Here is a 20,957-nt window from a genome sequence, read left to right as displayed (position 1 = left end):
CATATCTGAACAAAAAAATATTGAACTTAGTAGGGATGTAATCTATGAAGATCTTGCATTGAAAAGAGCCATAAGTTCTGATGAACCTTCTCCTTTATGTAGTTATGAAAGAAATAGTGAATCTGGGTTTGAGAGGGAGAACTTAGAAGAAATTGAAGATGAAATTCAAAATATGAATCTTGAAGAAAATTCAAAGAAAAGACCACTTTGGGCCATTAAAATAGTTGAAGCAGCTCAAGGCTTTGCTGCACCTTCCGGAATTGTCAAAGAAAGCAAAAGACCTAAAAGATTCTCTAGTTATACAGCAAACATGAGTTATTTATCCAAAACAAAACCAACCAATCCTTCCGATGCTATTAAACATATAACTTGGAAAGAAGCTATGACAGAAGAATACCAATCTATTATGAAAAATGATGTTTGGGAAATTGTTCCAAGACCTAAATAAAAATCTGTTGTTTCCTCCGAGTGGATATTTAAAATAAATCATGCTGCTAACAGTAGTATTGAGAAGTATAAAGCCAGATTTGTTGCCAGAAAATTTTCTCAGAAAGAAGGGATTGATTATGAAGAAACCTTCGCTCCTGTTGCCAGATATACCTCCATAAGAGCAGTCTTAGCAATTGTCGCATCAAAAGGATGGAAGGTACATCAGATGGATGTAAAAACAGCATTCCTAAATGAAAAGATTTCAGAAGAAGTATATTTGGAGCAAACTAAAGGATTTGAAACTCATGATCCTAAAACTTTTGTTTGCAGGCTCAAGAAAGCTCTCTATGGGCTTAAACAGGCTCCCAAGGCCTGGTATGAAAGAACTGATAAGTATCTCACCGACTTAGGATTCTCCAGGAATGAAGCCGATCCAAATTTATATTTTAAGAGATAAAAATGATATGGTAATTTTGATACTGTATGTTGATGATTTACTAATAATAGGTGATGATCATCTCATAGATCAAAGCAAGAAAGATTTAACTAGAGAATTCAAGATGAAAGATTTGGGACTCCTTCATTACTTCCTAGTACTGGAAGTACGGCAAAATTCTGACAGTATCATACCTAGTCAAGAGAAGTATACATTAGACATTTTAAAGAGATTTGGAATGTGGAATTGCAAACCTATGTCTTCTCCAATCGACACTAATCTACATAAACTTAAGGAAGCAGCAACAGAATCATCTTCCATAGATTCTACTCTCTACAGACAGATGATTGGGTCCCTTGTGTACTTAGTAAATACAAGACAGGAATTCTGTAAAATAGGAATACATTTGGACTACAGATCAGACAGCAGACGTACTCACCAAACCTTTATCTAGAGTGACGATAGAACACTTCAAGAGGAGACTTGGTATGGTTGAGTTGTAATCCATTTGTACTCATTTGATTATTAATAAAATTATTTTATTTTGTCAGGATATTGACTGTTATGGGCTCCACCATTTGTATTCATTACTTAAAGAGGTGACAATCTCTGAAATAACGAACACTTGTATAAAAGGCATTATGAGAGATGATCTCTTAGATAATGTACTAAACAATAGAGTTTTACTGTAAGATCTAGATGAGTTTTAGATCATATTGTGATGTTGACATTGCTATGCTCATGAGTCACAAATTGGATAAAGGAAGAAATCTTAGTATTCTCTAGGTTTATCCTATATTCTGGTAGATCTTAAATTCGGGATCTTGTTGTGATAAAGAAATACCAGTTTCTATAAATCACAACTTGGATAAATGAAGAGATTGCTCTTCAGATTTATCCTGTATATTATCACTAGTAGCAGTGATTTGTAATATCACAAGTCTAGTAATATGACTTTGTATCATGTGTTCTATGATGCCACATACTAAGAAGAATCAGACAAATATAGAGTATTAATTCTTGCTTATCCATCTGTATTGGTGTTGCTCGATATAATATCTCTCTATAGGATTATCAGGTTAAGAGGGAGTGTTAAATATATTTAACCAAATAACCTACAGGTCTGAAAGTGCAGACCGTACTACTTCTTATCCTAATATATCTTTAGGCTGGCATTAGATTATATGGAGTAGGTAGTGAACTTTGTTAGGCCTATAGCTATAGGCCTTAAGATCCTGAAGAGTGCACTTCAACATATGTTGCTTCTGGTGATTGTTCAAACCCTTGAGATTCCAAGATAGAATTCAGACCATAATAAGATAAAAAGAAATTGCTCTAATTTCAAAGACATCCTGGCACGGGCAATAACGTGAAAAGAATTAAGCCTTAATGGCAGCAGATTGACCTCAAAGCAGTTTTTGGGCTTCTTGCTTGATGTCCTTTGGGCCTAGGACCAACAACATTACTTGCAGACAATCCTGCCTTGTTCTTTCCAACATCAAGTTTATACTTTTTCTTGTCCTTATCAACTTTGTCCACTGACATTCCTTGACAAAGTTGGCATCCCAAAGGGCATTAAACAAATTAGCTCTCAAGGGAATAGGGTGCAGCAACTTACAGCCTCCAGAGGCAAGGGATGGAGGGCAAGGTAACACCACTGAGATACAACAGATGACACCGAAAGGGGGGATGGGGTCCTCCAAACCCGAAGAAGACGTGGAAGAGAGGAGAAAGTTCATCGTCTCATCCATAATTTTTTGTTGAGTTGGGGTGAGAAGAGGGCCTTTGCCTGAGAAAGGAGACTTAAAGACCTTAGGAACATCCTTGACTACCAGAGGGGACAGGGTTGTGCTCTAAGTAAGAGCCTCCATTTGTAGAGAGGAGTTCTCAAGAGCAACCTAAGTAGTTGCAACACCCTTTGGAGCCCCTCATTTTTGGAGGGAAGAGAAGAGCAAGAGATGTCTAAGTGGCCATATCTTTTGCACTTCACACAAAACAATTATGCTCTTTCAAAGACCAGCGGTTGAACATAGGAGCCCAACTTAGAGTTTAAAGTGACAAACGTAGGAAGAATCTTGTTCACCATAACACTGACACAAATCCTTGCAAACAAAAGCAAGATTTTGTCTGGGTGACTTTGTCCACCGACAGTAAGGAACCAAAAGTTTTTGCAATACCTCTAAAAACCTCATTATTCCAGAACTCCAGCAGGAGCCCTGGGAGCCTAACCCACGTGTGTGCTTCAGCTCCCAAATCAACCATTGGGTCAAGTTTAGGTTTCCACTTGCAAACGTTAAGAATGTTCCTGGTGTTAGAACCCAAGGACCAAGGCGTATTCATGACAACAAAAAGAAAATCCTCTTTAACCGCAAAGGAGAAAACAAATAAACCATTAAAAAGGGCATTAATCTTAACATTCCCTTTAAGAGTCCAAGAGGTCGCAGCCCATTTTCTGAGCTGATCAATGCTCGGTCTAAAAAGAAGGAACCGACCTACCAAGGAAAGCTCCAGACCTATCACCAACTCTTCAATGATATCATTAGGAACCGATATTGTGCACCTTTCACAATACAGGATCTTTTTGCCTTGGATGAGGGAGACCCACCAATACCAGCACCAGCACCAAAGTCTTTATCAGCAAAGGAACTACCTCCAAGAAAAATCATTCTGGCATACTTCCTGATGATGTCGAGACAAATGGGGATGGTTCAACAAAACCCAAAAAAGAAACAACCAACCCCACAAAACCGAGGGGGGAAATTCTATTTTTTGTTAATGGTTTATCAATGTTATGATATGCATATTTGAATTCAATCTCTCTATAAAAAGCATTCAATATGTTTTTAATCATCGTCTCCTAAGGTCTCATCCCCTAAATTTTGACTTTGACCCATTACCATACCTGTAGCAAAAAACACGTCCTTGTCCCCTAGAACGCCCCTGTCCCGAAAACTTTGTGGAGCATAGGTTTTTTTCTCTTGTGAATATATTTGCCTTCTTGTTAAATTTTTTAACTGATTCACCCCCTACCCCTTAGTATTTTTGTGCTTTAAAATTCCTCTTTTGTTTTTGCAAGGGAAACTATGAAAACGAGAGGAGATTGTAGAGCGATAGATCATGGAAAGATCAAGCTCAAATATTTGAAGAAGAACGAGGAGTTTGTAAGCTCAAAGCTACGAAGGATGATGCTCAAAGTCGAACATGCAAATCAAAGAACAAGAACAAGATGGAGTTTGACGGCAAAGAACCAAAAAATTGAAAGACTACAAGTGAAAGAAATCATCATCAACATGAATTTCCTCTAGAAATCCACATTTATTTTGAAAGATCCAACTACATGAAAGATTTCATCACCAAAAAGACCATGGCCAAGAAAATGAAGATTTCCAAAACCAACAAGTGCACTGAGAAGATTTCCAAATGAACAAGGATGGAGAAAATTTGAGAAGACAGAGTGATTTGGGAATATGCCACCATAATTGAAGGCTTGATAATGTTGAGTATCAAGAGATATTTTCTCATCACGAAAGAGTTGATCAAGTCTATGAGATAAGGTTGAAGTGGTCACCACTGGTCTTAACCAATCAGAAGGGTCCAGTGGCAACTGTTCAAGCACATTTAATCATATTATACCATGTGTGCATGTAAAAGGCATCTAGTGCCTCTACCTTATCTATTTTCTCATTGGCTCTCAAAAGCAGAATAATTTTCTTATTGGCCCATAGGGTGGAACCATCGTGTAATTGGATGATAGTGGCAACAACCCTAATTAGGGTTTGTAATGGATTAATCTTGGCCCTTGATCTTGAAATGATCATGGCCCTCCACTGTTATTGAACAACTATAAAAGGCCTTGGCATTCTCATTTGTAAGGGATTAAAATTAGATTAAATTAGCCAAGGGAGGAGACTTGTTGAAATTGTTGCCATAATGCTATCAAAGTAATTGTTAATTCATTGTTATTTTTCATGGGGGATTACTCGTGTTTCTCCAAAGTATTGCATGGTTTCTACATTTCCTCAATAGATTAAGATTTTATTGCATGTTGTTTAGAAGTAGTGTTTAGTTGAATGAAATTATTTTGTATGCATCTTTGGCAAGCTCGCTTAGACCAAACCACTAGATGTCTGTTGATTGTAAGTTTGCCTTAAGTGGTTGAAAGGCTTATTTATGAACTTTGATTATTACTTGCACTTAATGTCCATCATTGGATGGTGTTAATGGAATGGTGGTAGCATGAAAATCTTACATTTACCTTAGCAGATTGGACTAGCTAAGTTGATGTGGATGGCTAGATTAAGTTTAGCAAAGTTACTAAGACATCCAAGTCACTAAGTCACTAAGTTTAGCTAGTTTTCTAAACCCTTTCCTTTGCAAGTCATTTGATTGGAAGAAGTTAAAGTCAGGTTGGTATCCATTTATTGAACAGTGTAAGTCCCTTTTTGATAACCAGCATATCACATCATAAAACTGAGTGAAAGACCACAATATGAAGGAGTCTTGGACTTGTCTCATTTGATCACACAATCGGTTTACATTGTTTAGCATATGAGCATCCTTATTCAAAAGAGGGTTGGAGATATCACGTTTTATCTCAAAATACAAAGTATTCAATTTCACATGTTGTAGTGGAACAAAACTCACATTAACAAATACCAATGCAGTTATTGAGTTCCGTGCATTGATCTGATTAGCAAAGGGCCTGCTTGTGAGGATTGGTGTTCGGTTTAGTTTTTTGTTTGTTTGCACAAGTGTTATTTAGTTATTGTTTCATATTTGGATTGAATAGTTAATGATAAGATTGCTCTAGTTAACATTTAATTACCTGCATGTCAGAGTTCAACTTTTTATTAACTTGCAGCAATTTTCTTCCTACTTGCAGGTAAAGTTAGGGTTTCCTCGAATATTATCACTTTCTTCCAATCTTTCTGATATCCCAAAATTAGATCAGATCTGCATTTAATATAGGATACTGAGATTTAAGAAGCTCGGTCTTGTATATAATTCGCAGATCTCTGGAAATATATGAGCAAAAATTTGTGGTTTCCTCTAATATTATCACTTTAATCCATCTTTCTGATATCCCCAAATTAGATCAGATCCAAATTTTATATAGGATACTAAGATTAAGAAGCTCGTAATCTTGTACATACTTTGTAGATAAAATCCAACATCCCTGGGGTCAAGACAATTTTGCGTGTGCTCAATAATTGGTTCATCCTAACTTATTATACCAAAAAAACAGTAAATTCATCCAAGAAAAATCTCAATAATATAAAATAGCTGAAAATGAATCTTTGAAGGTTTCCATCATACAAAACGCATGCTTTAGAACCAATTCAAAGTACTAAAAGAGGATACTGCATTGCAAGTAATCAATTTGCCAATGGTAAAGTGTAACAGCACTACTTCAGTAGAAACAGAGGACCCACATGTAACAGAGAAAGAAATCATACCAATTCTCACAAATAAAAAAACTGTTGAAAATAGGAATGCAAAGAAAAAGAAATCAATAAACCACCGTCAAAGGAGTGTCACAAGAGCAACAATTGAAAAACCCAACCATGACATAAAACATAGTACCTTGTCAACCAAAGAAGACCATTTGTGCAACTAGAAGACCCCTTAGCCGTCTTTTCTTCAACCTCTTTGCGCACAATATTGTACAATAAATGGTATGCTGAAGGATCTGAATTGTATTTCGCATCTAACCTCTGCATTAAAATACTCAATTCTTTTTTATTCAAGTGCTCAAGAAAACAAAAAATTATTTGTTCTGCAATGTTTATACATAGAAATAAATGAATCAATGGCATAGAAAAGTAAAAGGATCATATACTATAAGTATAAACAATTACCAAACAAAATTTGACTGTGAAAACAACAAAAATCAAACATCTTCTATGTCAAGGCATATATGCAAGATTGTTATTTTTTCCTTATTTGCCTTGATTATCACCCATCCTTCTCAAATACCATCACTAGTTAATCAAAGAATAATGTTTTAAGTAGAGCCCAAAAATAACTTTGTTATGTTGTATGGGCAATGTTTGTGACAGGTAGAGGCAAGAGCCTACAACAAAATGGTAAATTGTGAGCCTCTTATAGGTCTTGGGTTCAAAGCTACTCGAGCTTAACAAATAATAATAATTAATCACAACACATAATAATTAAACTTGGATTTGGTCTATTACCCATCAAAAAAAGAAGTTTGTGACAGCTAAAAAGCATGAATCATTTGAGAGTTAACCACATACAAACTCATGACCAAGTACACCCAAATCCAAGTCACAAATTCACCACCGGTACTAATGGGAAAAAGCAATGCACCCAGACACTGAAAAATGCAGAAATTGCATGGGTTTTTTTCTTAAAGAACCCTACGTACTGCATATCATCACACACTGCATTTCACGTCTCCCTTGAGCACTGAGACACTGAAAAAAGGCATAAATTACAAAGATATTGTGGAAGTAGCTAATTTCTGAAGTTTGAAGTATGTTTCTTGTTTTTCCTAAATTTCATTCATGCCATTGTAATTCATCTAGCATTACTGCATTTACAAGTTTGTTTCACTTTGAAGCTATAGGTTATGAAACAAAATTATTTTTACAACACTGACTAAATTTGTGTTCTTAATTTGAAAAGTTGGCTTTCAAAATATGGCCAAGTTTTCAAATTTTGCTTTTGGCCATAATTTGAAACTTATGGCTTGCCAAATCTTGATAGACCCAATTTTAACTCACACTTGATTGGTTCGAAAAAAATAGAAAAACTTAGACAAATTAAAAGATAAATTCCTTAATAACATACATTTCTTGCAAAATACTGGACAATGTATTCATTAAGATTGTAGAAAATTGGGAAGGTTTTTATATCATATTTGAATAAAAAGAAGTACAATGACCAGGTTTTCAAAATATGGTATGTATTGTCCAATAGTGGATCTTAAGAGTTTGCTACCTAAGTCAAAAGGTTTTGATTCAAGTTCATGTTCGAAAACAATAAAATTTGGATAAAGTTCAACAAACAGAAGAAAGCCAAAAAATGTGATTAATTTTTCTTTATTTAACTTATTTATTTTAAACTAAAAATAACATATGCACCAACAATAATTTATAAATACCAAAGTTTAAAATTATTATTTATATTAAGTGATAAATTTATAATTTAATTAAGTAAATAAATTTGTTTAATTATTAAATGTTAAAATTAAAAAATAACTAAACAAGCAAACTAAAATAATATTAAGTTATATACTACAAATTTACAATGAAAATTTGATAAAAAAATAATATTGATCATTTAATGAATATCAAAAATTAATTATTAAAAATATATAATATATGTTTTACAATATTTTAAACAATAAAAAAGCCTTAAAACAATATATATATATATATAAAATAACTTGAAACTCCAAATGAAATCACGAAGGCCTAATTTTCCATCACAACTTCAAGCAGATTGCAATACAAGTGTTGAAAGGGTTCATGCGCATGGCAGTCAACGAGACAATCATGGCAAGAGTTGAGACTTGCAAGAACTTTCATAAAACCCATGAGTTTCACACAATGGCTCTCATGAAAAGCAACCCCTCTCCCTCACTATTTCTTTGAGTCATGCCTTATAAAAATGTATTGCGCCTTGGCCGAAAGTGAAGAAATTATGTTCTCAAAAACCATAATAATAAAAAATGTTTTGCAAAAACAAGTCAATAAAGATACAATTACCCTTTATTGTACGAATTTATCAATGAATTTTGAGCAAAAATTATACATTTTTTAACTATTTGCCTTAGTTATTGGTTCAAGTTTGATTTGAAATACGGGTTCAAAGAACCGGTTCGCCGGTTCGACAACATTTTGGAAAGGGTTTTGGGTTTGTTTGGGTTCGTTCATATAAAAACATGTAAATATTATATAAATACACACACACACACACACACACACATATACATCTATATTAACTTTAAACATGTAAGTTGTAATCATAGCATCATGAATCAAGATCATACCATCATATATTTCAATTTAAAATTTTCAAATTCAACATCAAAGATTCAAAACATTAAAAGTAAATCATGATCCATGAATCATAAAAGCAAGTTCAAGTATAGCTCACAATCCAATCTTCCAACTCCTTGCACAAACTTACTTTTGCTCAATCACCTATTTGCTCACAAAATCACCTATTTGCACACCACAAATGTGTTAGAAGCCAACATAACCTGTTTACATTTACTTTTTAGGGCTGCAGAACTCAAAAAATTATCATTTTTCTTATAAAAACAACATAAAGTCGTCCAACACCGCAAATTCGCTTGGGGTTCACTTGAAATTCAATCTGGGCAATGAAATTTGCCCGGGTTCGATTTTCTAGAATCTGGGTTTGAACCTAACCAATATTTTGAACTGATTCGAACCCAGGCAGGGTTCTCTAGGCAAAAGGACAAACCCTGGTAACTAAACTATTTGCTGAATTTCAAACTTCAACCATAAAATTTGGCGAACAAGCACAATTTGAATCATAGCTTAACTCCTCAAAAGGGTGCCTCTAATTTAGCACATGTAATTAGAAAGCAAATGTTTTTGAAAAAAAACAAGATAAGCAAAAATATGCAACTCACCAATTTTTTGCATAACTAATAATATATATCTACATGCTATAGATGAACATGTAAGAAGGACGTGCATAGAATTCCCAACACATTCTTTCCATGAGCTGAGTTGTGCGGAGAAAAACCTAATCTAAGCCTAAAAAGTTACTAGGAACGATTGGATGCCTAAAAATTTATTAGCCTTGGGAATGATAAGAGCGAGGCATATGAAGGCTTCATTGGTTGTTGCCTTGAGGACATAAGAATGAAGCATATTGAAATGTAATTGCCCTGAGAATATATGAGTGTAGCGTGCAATCGAGGTGTCATTAGGCACACCAAAACATACCTTCATTGTATAAGGGTGTTATGCCTCACAATTGATCAAAGTGCCAACTAGTCTAATTCAAATAACAATGTTGGATGTAGCCTATAAACAAGATGGTAGGCAATGTTCCAGACTATAAAAAAAAATTAAGAAGGACTACGGAATTGGAGAGCATCATTTTGAGTGAAATAGCTCTTTGAGAATATGAATGGCTTTATCATTACGAGATAACGAAGAGTGTGATGAGTCAGATTAGTGATTGAACAAAAAGTTTTAAGATGCCTTAGTTTTTTTGATAGACAAAGAAGCCTCTTAAAACTGTCAAAAGTGATTGATTTATTTAGTGGAATTGTGCTTCAGAGATTTTGTGTTCTTGACTGTATAGCCCATAACTTATTTCTTGTTGATTTCTAGATCTATTATAAAGGAAAATAAGAGATCTGTGTCCTCAACCTGGCCTATTACTTGAATGAAAGTTTGGTTTTGAATAAAGTAGAGTATAATCTAAGATCAGTAGATTTTGTGTAAAAACGTATATTATATAGCATAGATTTCACTATTGACTGGATATGCTAAGAGTTGATCTCATCAGATCAACGTAGAACTGATATATTTGTCTATAGAAAATTTAAACCATAGCCATGTTGATTCTTTGTTTTGAAAATGGCCTTCATTGATGATGATTTAGGTTTTCATTGAAGTTTTGTACACTTATAATGAGTCCTGGTTTCTAATACATGTTTGGATAGGATTGTCAAAATTTAACTGAATTTTTTTTTTTGTGAAATGCGGGTGACATTGACTCAATTTCGGAAGTTGATGGTGATAATTGAATGTGATTGTGTCATGGAAAGTTTGAACTTGTTGGTCGTTGTGATGAATTTGAAATGGGATGCATGTGGTGATGCATCATATTATAAGAAGATAGTCTATGTAAAGATGTGGTCAAGCATTTAGCAATATCTCTCTCTAAACATCATGGCATAAAGTTTGGCAAGTGCACACCCAATCACAATGATCCTATAGCTGTCAAGGTTGGAGACATCTCTGGATTTATGAATAGGATGAATTATGTGCTTGGCAAGGAAAACTTGACAAACCACCTCTCTTTAAAGCTTTTTGTTTTCCAAGGGAAGGGATTACACCCTGTATTTGAGCAGGCCTACACTATGTCTTAATTTTCTGTTACAGAACTTTAAGATAGTCCTCTTGATGGTTCAAGTGTAGAAAACAATGGAGAATAGTGTGGGGGATGGTATAGTGATAATAGGTTGGTTGGTTGATGGTAGCATAGTGAATGGTTGACTAATCATCAAAATGGATTATGGCATGACTAGAGATGGGAATGGATTGTTGGGGGGGGGCGCGGGGAGCTGGGTAAAAGGAGTGAAAATTAGTGTGAGTAAACATTAAACATGACTAGTAGCATGGTAGAATTAGTAGTATGGTGAACTGGAATGTTGTATTAAAAATTCTTTGATAAATCATTTTTGAATGCTCAGGGTTAATATTTGTGGAGTTAAACAATCTGTGATTCAAAGTTGTACTCAAGAATAGTCCAAGAGGTTAGAGTCCTTAGCACTTCAATTTCAATTTCTTGCAAATATGCGTTGATGGGTGATATCATGCGGCTAGAGTTCTTTGCATGGCACCAAATAAATACCTTTTATTGAACTTGTCCCAAGTATCAAGTACTTTGAGAAGCTCAACGACATCTCGCAAATTGGTTGAGCTAAACTAATAAACATACTAGCAAGAGAACACACTGTGCACTTTTTTTGGAATGATTTTGGGTCAGATAGAGTCTCTGTTGTTTCATACAACAAATCTGGCCTCTGGCTGAATTATAACAAAGATCCATGGCCTTGGGTTTGGCTTCATTGATAGTGCTTGGAGCATCGAGTGAGTTCTCAAAGAGCTATTTCACTCAAAATGATGCTCTCCAATTCTGCATTCCTTGTTAATTTTTTATAGTTTGGAACATTGCATTCATCGAGTTCTCAAAGAGTTATTTCACTCAAAATGATGTTCTCCAATTCTGTAGTCCTTGTTAATTTTTTATAGTTTGGAACATTGTCTACCATCTTGTTTATAGGCTACATCCAACATTGTTATCTGAATTAGACTATTTCGCACTTTGATCAATTGCAAGGCAGAACATTTGGAAGGAATGAAACCATAGAGTGTTTAAAGATCAGGAGGCGTTGACTTTGGTTGTTACTAAAAAGACTATTAGAGTAATTAAGGAAATTTCATTTCCATCAGGAAAGATGGTGATCTAGATGAAGAGGGTTATAATCTGAATGCTCCTCTCCTCTATAATATTAACACTTGAAATACTAGAAGACGAACAGAGATGAGGTGGTTTGGTTGTGCCCTTCAGATGGATGGATGGATGGATGCAAAGGGAATATCAAGGATATGAATGGTGTTCGTATTTGCATTGTGGCAGTCCCTTTAGGTACCCAGACGAACCATGTGGCTGAAGCTAGTGATGCTCTCCAGATTATTAAACTTGCTAAGTCCTTTCAATGCGGAAACCTTTCGATTGGGGGGGATGCTTACAACATTGTTAGATGTCTGCTTGGAAAATCCCCGCCAACGTGGACAGTCAATAACACAATGAAAGAAGCCAAATCCATCATTGAAACTTTTGAGAATGTTATCATTACTCACACCTACCAAGAAGCCAACATGGCAGCAGATTGGATAGCCAACCTAGTGGTCTGTGCCAAGCAAGTTTTCTTTGGAAAGAGAATCTTAAGTTAGAATTTTTACTTAAGGAAATAATAAAGGTGGAGGGCATTTGACATAGTGTCATGGGAAACATTCCAAAGAATGATATAAGTGACAGGTAAGGGCTTTGGTTTTCGTAATATCATTAACCCGAGATGGTGGCGGTATGCCTTCCTGAGTAATAATGACGATAATTATGACTCGCAAGCTTTATGGGTGATATTGGCCTTAACTACTATCATTTGTATGTTCAAGAGCATTTTGAATTTGGCCATTGGTAATAAAGAGTTGGTTCATCACAGTGATAATAGAGATATGGGTGGTGCTCTGAAAAGCCAAGAACCAAACTCTTGTAAAGAATGGAAGGAGGTTCCATCAGTTTGGGAGCAGCTTGAGAAAGGTGGGATCACCATTTAATCTGGAGCGCCTGCATGGTTTCAAGTTGGAAGCAACTTCGAAATTCTTTAACGGTTGAAAAGGAGAGATTGCTACCATGTATGGTATCTCATTCCCTTACCTCAGGCTTTACTTCATAAATCTCTAGCCTCCCTTGTGATGGCATGAATTTCTATAAGAAAAGGAAGGTCACAGATGATGTTGTTGCCGAATTCCCTAAAAAAAGATGAGAGGAATGCCCTCATTAAAGAGGGAGATTACTAATCAACCATGCAGATTAAACTTATTTGGAGGAAGGTGCTACCATGTATAAGGGCGTTTTTCACCTTGGATGGCAGGCATTCCAAAGTCCATAGTTACAAATTCGTTTTTCTGAATCATTTATGTTATGGTGATAGGGTCTCTTTTCCATTTCACACTTTAAAATCCCTAAACAATATTGTCATTGACCATCGGAAAAACACTAGTAAGCTTGTTCTACATGAAGGGCTCATTCTACTTTTTTCATAATATTGTAAAGCCTAGACCCCCAAACCAGCCATAAAAAATTACAAGTAGGAGGATAATATGTCTAGTGGAGTAAAGAGAAAAACTACTTGGGGTTCAAAAGTTAAGAAAGGAAGGACCATGTTGAATGATAGTAAAAATGGTATAAAGACATGAGAGGATTTTGATGAATATTGGGGACCAGGGGAATGTATGGAAGGACGACCTTAAGGGCATGGAGAGATGTTGGTTTGGAGGCAAAAGGTGTTCTCGAATTACGTGATAAAACTAGGAGTCTTTCTTTGTCCCCTATAAAGAAAAAAAGCCATGTTAAAGTCAGGGATGGGGGAGAGAAGAAGCTCGTTGTGATGGGTAAGGATAACTCCCTTGTTAAGAACTTAGAGGACTACCCTGCTATGGACTCTAATGGGAGTCCTTCTGAAACTGATAACTTTCAAAAAGATGATATTGGTGCTACTGTGTTGGATAAGAAGAACCTATTGCCCAATGCCATCCCTTCCTCCCTAGAGTTCCTTCACAAGGCCAAGAAAAAAGTTGATGTTTCCCTAGCCTTGGGTAGTTGGGTTTACAATGAAATTCATTCTCTAAGAAACAGGGTTGGCAATCTTGAGAAGCAGCTTGAGGAAGAAGGTAAAGCAAGGAAGATTTTGAAAGGCAATCGCAATAAAATCACGAAGCATATGAAGTTGTATGAGGACAAGCTTGGCAAGATCCTAAAGGACGGCGATGACTAAATCCACTCGATACACTAATTTAGATGGTATCAAGCTCATCGTGGATCTGGGCAGCAAGGAGAAGGAGTTGGTTGTCAGGGACGGACCAAGAAAAAGAACAAGGGTGAGCCTCAATAGGAAATTCGTTGCCTCCTCCAAAGCTATGAAGCAGCTAAAAACACTATGGAGTAGGTGAATGCGATGGGCATTCGAGATGCCAAAGCTATTAAGGAGCTTGTATAGGTTCTTGGTGTATCTACTTTGTGGGTTTGTCTGTTCTATGTTTTTTCTTTTGGTGTCTTTTGTTTGTTTGTTGATGTTGGGTGGGTCACCGGTTTCGTCTATGAACCAACGATGTTTCAAAACTTTGGTGCTATTTTGAATATCCTTATGTAATTTTTGTTTGGGGTTTCAAGTGCCCTTTTAAAACATGGTTTTACCTTAATCCAAAATCTATGTTTTATGTGAATTTGTATTGTAAAGGCGTACCTAGGCACACTGCACTTGGAAGAAAAACATGCATAGTACCAACACACCTATACACTAGCAACTTAAGGTCTAATTAATGTAGAATAAAAAATGGTCACCTTGATAAAGATAACTTGAGGGAATTGAATGTCCTTGGAGGTAAAACTAACTAATTTATAGAAACTACAAGTGAAACTTGTTTAGAGCATGACAAAGATGCATGTGAAATACTTAGGAAGGGATAGATGAAACACCTCTTTCCAACACCTTAAAAAAAAGGTTGTCTAGTCTTAAGGTTTCTTACCTTCCCCTTATATGCTTCCCAAGAACCTTAGTGATTAGGTAGTATTGATGGAGTATTGTTAAGTTTTATCAATTGTCTAAGATGCATTTTAATTAAAAGGAAAGCAAAAACATTTGTGTCCCTATTTTAATTAGTATCTAAAAATGATCACCACCATATCTTTCGAATACATGGATCAAGAGACTTATAGGTGTGTGCTAATGAGATTAAAAGGAATTAAAGCATAGCCAAGGGCTCTTAGTCAATTGGCTTTTTCTCATCAATAATAGGCACCAAAATGGTATTTTTGATTTGGAAACAAAGGTGATAATCTATCATATTTAAGTAGGCATAGTTGGAAAAGCAACCTTTGGCATTGGTGAATTGGCCTCTTAAGAAGAAGGTATATATTCAAAGCAAGGAAAAAACAACTTTCAACCAAAGCATAAGTTATCTTCAAGGTGTTACATCAAAAAGGGTTGTGGGAACCCCAAATATCCATGGGTAATTTATCCCTTCAATATGCCATTTCCCAAGTGATGTCACTTAGCAGGACAATGTGGGAAATAGGTTAACAATGATTAGGCTCAATGTCCTTTAAGTCACCTTTGCAAGTATTTCCCCCTTACACATGCCACTTGATATCTATTAGCATAACTCACTTACCCTTCCAACATATTGTTGTACATGTTATCATTGATGTCAAACCTCGATAATAAAGGTCGTATAAATTTAGAAGTATTTCTCAAAAAAGAGAAATGGAATGAGCTACCTAGTTGTCTTCTTAAGGTACTTCATTACCTACTTGAGCTAATTGGTTACCTGCTTGAGCTATGTAGCTCCATGCTTGAATTGGTTGGTTATCTTGTTGAGCTAATTGGTTGTGTGCTTGAGCTGATTGGGTGGGTGTCTGCTTAAGCTGTCAACGTGTCTACTTCACCTGTTGACGTATGCCAAGTCAGATTGCCATGTCATCATTTTTTGGACCAATTTTTTCAATAGACAAGTTGTGTTCCTTATGTACATATTTTCCCTTCCTTTTTTCCTATTTTCTGCTGTTTGCTTTTGCTTTGCTTTGTGGTGTTTCAGTTTTTCTTTCTTTCCCCTGGTCTTCCTTAGTGTTAACTAGAGTCCCGAGTTCTCTTTGTTCCATTGAGATCCAGTCCCCAATCAAAGCCAATGTTAGTTCAAGTTTTTTTTTTTCAAAGAATTGCCTTTATTTTGGTTTCCTTTTTCTTTGGAACCATTGGCTTTGATTTTCCCTTTAGCCCAAAATTGCCTAAGAACATATCCTGCAAAGTTTTCCTAAAGCTAACCTTTCCTTTTTGTTTCAGTTGGTCAAAGCCTTTTCATTTAATTAAGTTTTGAACCTTTGAGCTTCCTGAACTATCGAACCTCCTTTGAACTTTTGAACCCATTTCAACCTTCCAAACCACTTTGAACTTAGTTCAAACCAGTTCAAAACGGTTCAGCACTTCAAGAGCATTCTTTTGAAAGAGAACAAGTGGGACATTGTGGCGGAGCTAAAGGTAGTTGGACATCATGAATATGAGAGTAGACCCCACACACGTCCCAATGACGTAAGCAAAAGAAAAGACGATGCATGGATTAATAATAAAAAGGGCAATTATGACAGAGTTCGATTTGATTGAAATCATTAAATGCAAAATGCCCATAAAATAAGGCTCAAGAAATCGAGGAAGTTAAGCACATGTCAAGGTAATGATGATGAGGTCAAAAGCAAAAAGGGTAAAAGGATGTTTATTTATGGAAATTACTATGAAGAGTTGTGTCGTACTAAATTGCCAGACAAGTATATCTTATCGAAATTCAACCCTTCGTATTAATTAAGTATTCACATTCTTTAAACAAACTCGTCCCCAATGGTAAGTCCATTTTTATTTTGAATACTAGCCATAGAGAATGTAGGATAGAGGGTTCAGGAGGTTGAAAAGAGCTACTTATTGTAGGTTCAAGGTAATCTTCTGACATTTCTTAAATTCAAGTTTCCAATTCTCAGCAAACTTCTCTTTGAGCTTAGTTGAGCAATGTGATTTTCTTCAAGAATCGGAAAAAATGAAATCATCTCTGCATTTTTTCAAGAATAATGTTAGTATGGATTGCAAGGGTCCCTCGTTAACCGATACAGATTTAAGGGGGGTCAATATAGATGTTGTTTGTGATAAAATTCAGTCAAATGCGGAGGTTGAATTCATGGGGGAAATCATGGATAGTGGGATATTACAAGCTACGACCTTTCCCCAGCCCTCTACCAACCCTGAACTAGTTCAGGAATGCACCAACCACTATGACATTAAGTTTCGATGCATTAAGAGAAATGATGGAAGCATTTTTCTTTCAGTACACCGAGATACAATCACCTATGTGTTCAAGATACCACATTAAACATTTGTTGATTTTACCCCTACCCAATCCTATGCCAAGTTCAGTGAGAATTCTTAAAAGAATCGTTCTGTCATAGCCTACCATTGGACTGAGAAATTGTACAAGAGCGATTCATGACTTTCGAAAAGTTTGAATAAGGATCACATGAAGCCCCACATTCATGATTTGGTGGTCCTGTTACATAGAGTCAAAGGTTCACTAGAAACATACCTCTTCGAAGACTAGATGTATCATTTCATTGATATTATTCTAGAGGGAAAACAATACCTAGATTGGGCTGAAAATATAGCGAGTTCTATGAGAGATCAATTGAAGCTAACAAAAAACATTAAAAAAACGAATTCTTTATGTCTTCATACCTCATCTATTGTCTAGCCTACACTCAAAATCTCACTCCCTTGCCACATGAACCTTGGAACAACGAGGTCTTCATATATAATTATTGTCCTTCCCTACAGAAGAGCCAAGTGTTAACTAGCTATAGAAAGTTTCATGATGTCTTCCTTTGTAAACTATGTTTTGAACTAGCAACTAAAGGGGAAGAAAGAATTTTCTCTATAAGTCTTACAATTCATACAAGTATACGGTAGTCTGTTCATCCAATCTCCCATGTACACATACCTTAGGGTGGGAGGATTTGACGAAGAACCTTTAAGATTGCCCAGATTTGCTCTAGAACGTTTTATTCTGGTCGAAGTTTGTCGTCAGCCTGCAGTTGTAAAAATGAAGTTTTTACTTGAAGATAAAAAGGACAGATTGTTTCTAGCGAGAATTGGCAATCTTTCATGTAAAAATCTAGAGGATGCTATAAATATTGGAACTGATTTGTGTGCCTTTGATATCAAATTCTATCAAGTTGGACAAGGGTTCGATAATAAAGGATTTGTTGGAAGAGTCCTAGAAGTGGGAGATCATTTCTCACATGTACCCCACTTCGAAGATTATTGAGAGGATTGCTTGAACGAAAGAGAAGTTCGAAGGAGGAGCCACTCCAGAATGGTATTATCATAGGTTTTGGCCTTTAAATTGAAATTGAACCTCAAGGGAGTTCAAGAAGATGGTTCAGGGATCATTAAACCCGAATACCTTAAACAACAAAGATCATTCCCTGTCTCTTATTGGTTAGTTTGAACCCGAAATGGATGACATAATGCAAAGAACTTATGGTGTCATTGAACACACCGAAGCATGGCTTCAACATAAGAGGAAAGAAGGAACATCTCAATCTCAAACTGAAGATACAATCCAAGAATCTCCTTCATCCTCCAGTGCTAACACTACCTTTTCCATTGATCTTGCAGGTAGCAAAAAGAGTTAGGAGGCAATGGTCGCTGAACCAGTCCTAAATGACCCTGTTGTACAAAGGACAAGGTCAAAGACCAAGTTCAAGAAACAAGGCAACATGGCAACCCAAGAACAAACCCAAAAAGATCTTGATGCAGATCAAGGACGTGATGAAGGTTCAATGGATAATGAACAACAAGTTCAAGTCACTCTGGATAGCGTTTCACAAGTTCTAGATTCATTGAGCACACCCATAAAAGACTCAACGGGAACCAAAGCTTCCTCACTAGTACCAAATTGATTGACTACCTCAGTGAGCAAGAAAGGAAGCTTAGTTCCATCCTATGTACCTATAAGAGATATGGCAAAGAAATATACTGCTAAAGCCCCAATGCCCAAAAGAATGAAAAATTATGCTTGCTTAACAAATGCCAAAACAAGAGAAGTGACAACAGAAGTTGCCTTGTATAAGCCCAACGATACTTCCGCAAATTTGAATGTTGGGGATTTTGAGATCACACAGGTAGGCCTAGGAGTACTAAATAGGGAAACCAAGGAGCACTGCTTATGTGAATCTACTCAACATATGTGAATTCAATCCCAGAAGGATGCAAAAGCAAAGAAAGAACTAAAGCAAGTAATCAATATGATGGCGGAGTATGTATATTGATTCCCTGGATGGTTCTGGTGTTTTACCTCTGGTTCAAGCACCTCAAAGCTTTGCTCCCACGTCACCTAACAGAAAAAGGTTGTTGAACCAAATTCAAGGTGGCAAAGTCGTGGCAGTGGTTGTAGATGAATAGGTAGACAGTGTGATTCAAAAAGGTAAAGAATTCCTTCAACAATGTACAATGGTCTATAATGAGGTTGATGCTTTGCTAAATGAGGTACAAACGCAAATGCCCACCTGGGAAACAGAGGAAGGTAATTGTTCAGCCATGGTTATACAGATATCAAACGTAGAACAATATGGTGTGGAAAAGTTTTTAGCCGAGAACCCTCTCTAAATAGTAGATCTTGGCACACTGTATGTGGTGAAAAGAAACATGAGTTGAAGATGCTCAATCTATAGGTCTGCTATTACCAATGCTCAAAGTATTGAAACTGAGATCAAACGCATGTATACCGGGTTTACTAAAGATATGCAAATAATAAGTCCCAACACTATTGAATCTTTGTTCAAGTCCTTTGAGGCCAATTCAAAGGCAACCATAGAAATAGTTAATCTTATGCCTGCAGATTTTACAAAGGTAGCACAGATTGAGTCCATGTTGACCCTTTGTATGGATCACTTGCCTGAATATATAGGACAGCTCAATATAATGAAATGGGATTGAGACATGTGGAAGGCACGACTGCTGAACCTAAGGATTGCTAATTCAAGTGCACTTCACGAGTTCGTAGGTGTCTACTACGGGTGGAAACTTGCGAATGATGCAGGTGGTGACAAGGAGCAAATTGGGAATGAGGGTCATGATTCTCTAGCTTAATGGGTTTCTTCATGTTTTGTTTTTAAGTACTTTTGAACTCAAGGAACACGTGTCCCATGTTGAGCTTTTCTGTTTTAATAACTACTTTTGTTAAATGTCGAGGGGGTTGGGTTTTCAAGGAGACCACCTCTAACATTAAACTATTTAAGGTAGATCTGAAAGACTTTAGAGGGGTTAGAAGATAAAGGAAGGAAAAACATAATAGTTTCTCTTTGTTAGTTTATGCCAAATGTTATCTTTTTGACAGTGATAATACAACTGAATTAAGATATGGTATGTGGAAGATCATTTGTGATTGAACTGAGAATCAATACAAGATGAATGAATTATGAGATAAATCTGAATCTGTGTGTTTAAGATTATGTTGAAGAAAGTTCTTTGTAAATGTTTTTTTTAAATCTCAGATTGATTCTTATCTTTGTTAATCAACAATTATCTAATTCGAATATTATTGTTATCTTCTAACAAATCTCTGAATTTTCGAACACTTGAATAACTTCGTATCTTCTTGTTTGGTTACCATTCCTTATCATCATTTATCAATGACCGCTTATCTAAGAATGAGTTGTGTGGCCTTTTATTGTTTTCTGGTTAAAAACAAGGTTGTGAGTTTAGTTTAAGGATTCATCGCATATCCAACGGGGGAGTTGTACCTCGTAAGAATTTAAAGGGGAGGTAGTTATTGAACCTGCCCAACTGTTGTGAACTTTGTTGTCTTCAATATAAGGAGGGAGATAGAGTCATTAAAGAATTATTAGTACGAAGACAAATCTGTTCACTAACAAAGATTATTATAGGGAACTCACCCAACTAGAGCAAAGTAGTGCATTAGATACATACATTGATGAATTTCAGCAGATTTTCATCATGGGTCTAGACATG

General features: G+C 36.0%; 1 protein-coding gene across 1 annotated transcript in view; it reads right to left on the bottom strand.

Moving 5' to 3' along the window:
* GLTP1 (glycolipid transfer protein 1) overlaps window positions 1-20,957 on the bottom strand; it is a 78,415-nt gene that overhangs the window by 16,335 nt on the left and 41,123 nt on the right. Inside the window, exon 3 of the mRNA XM_089792252.1 lies at window positions 6,449-6,579. Coding sequence (XP_089648378.1) covers window positions 6,449-6,579 — 131 coding nt within the window. The remainder of the gene's footprint in view (window positions 1-6,448; window positions 6,580-20,957) is intronic.

Source organism: Cupressus sempervirens, chromosome 7, assembly GCF_028749045.1.
Source record: "Cupressus sempervirens isolate cs-2001-9-10 chromosome 7, ASM2874904v1, whole genome shotgun sequence".
NCBI classification, from domain to species: Eukaryota; Viridiplantae; Streptophyta; class Pinopsida; order Cupressales; family Cupressaceae; genus Cupressus; species Cupressus sempervirens.
This window is presented reverse-complemented; position numbering and strand designations above follow the sequence as displayed.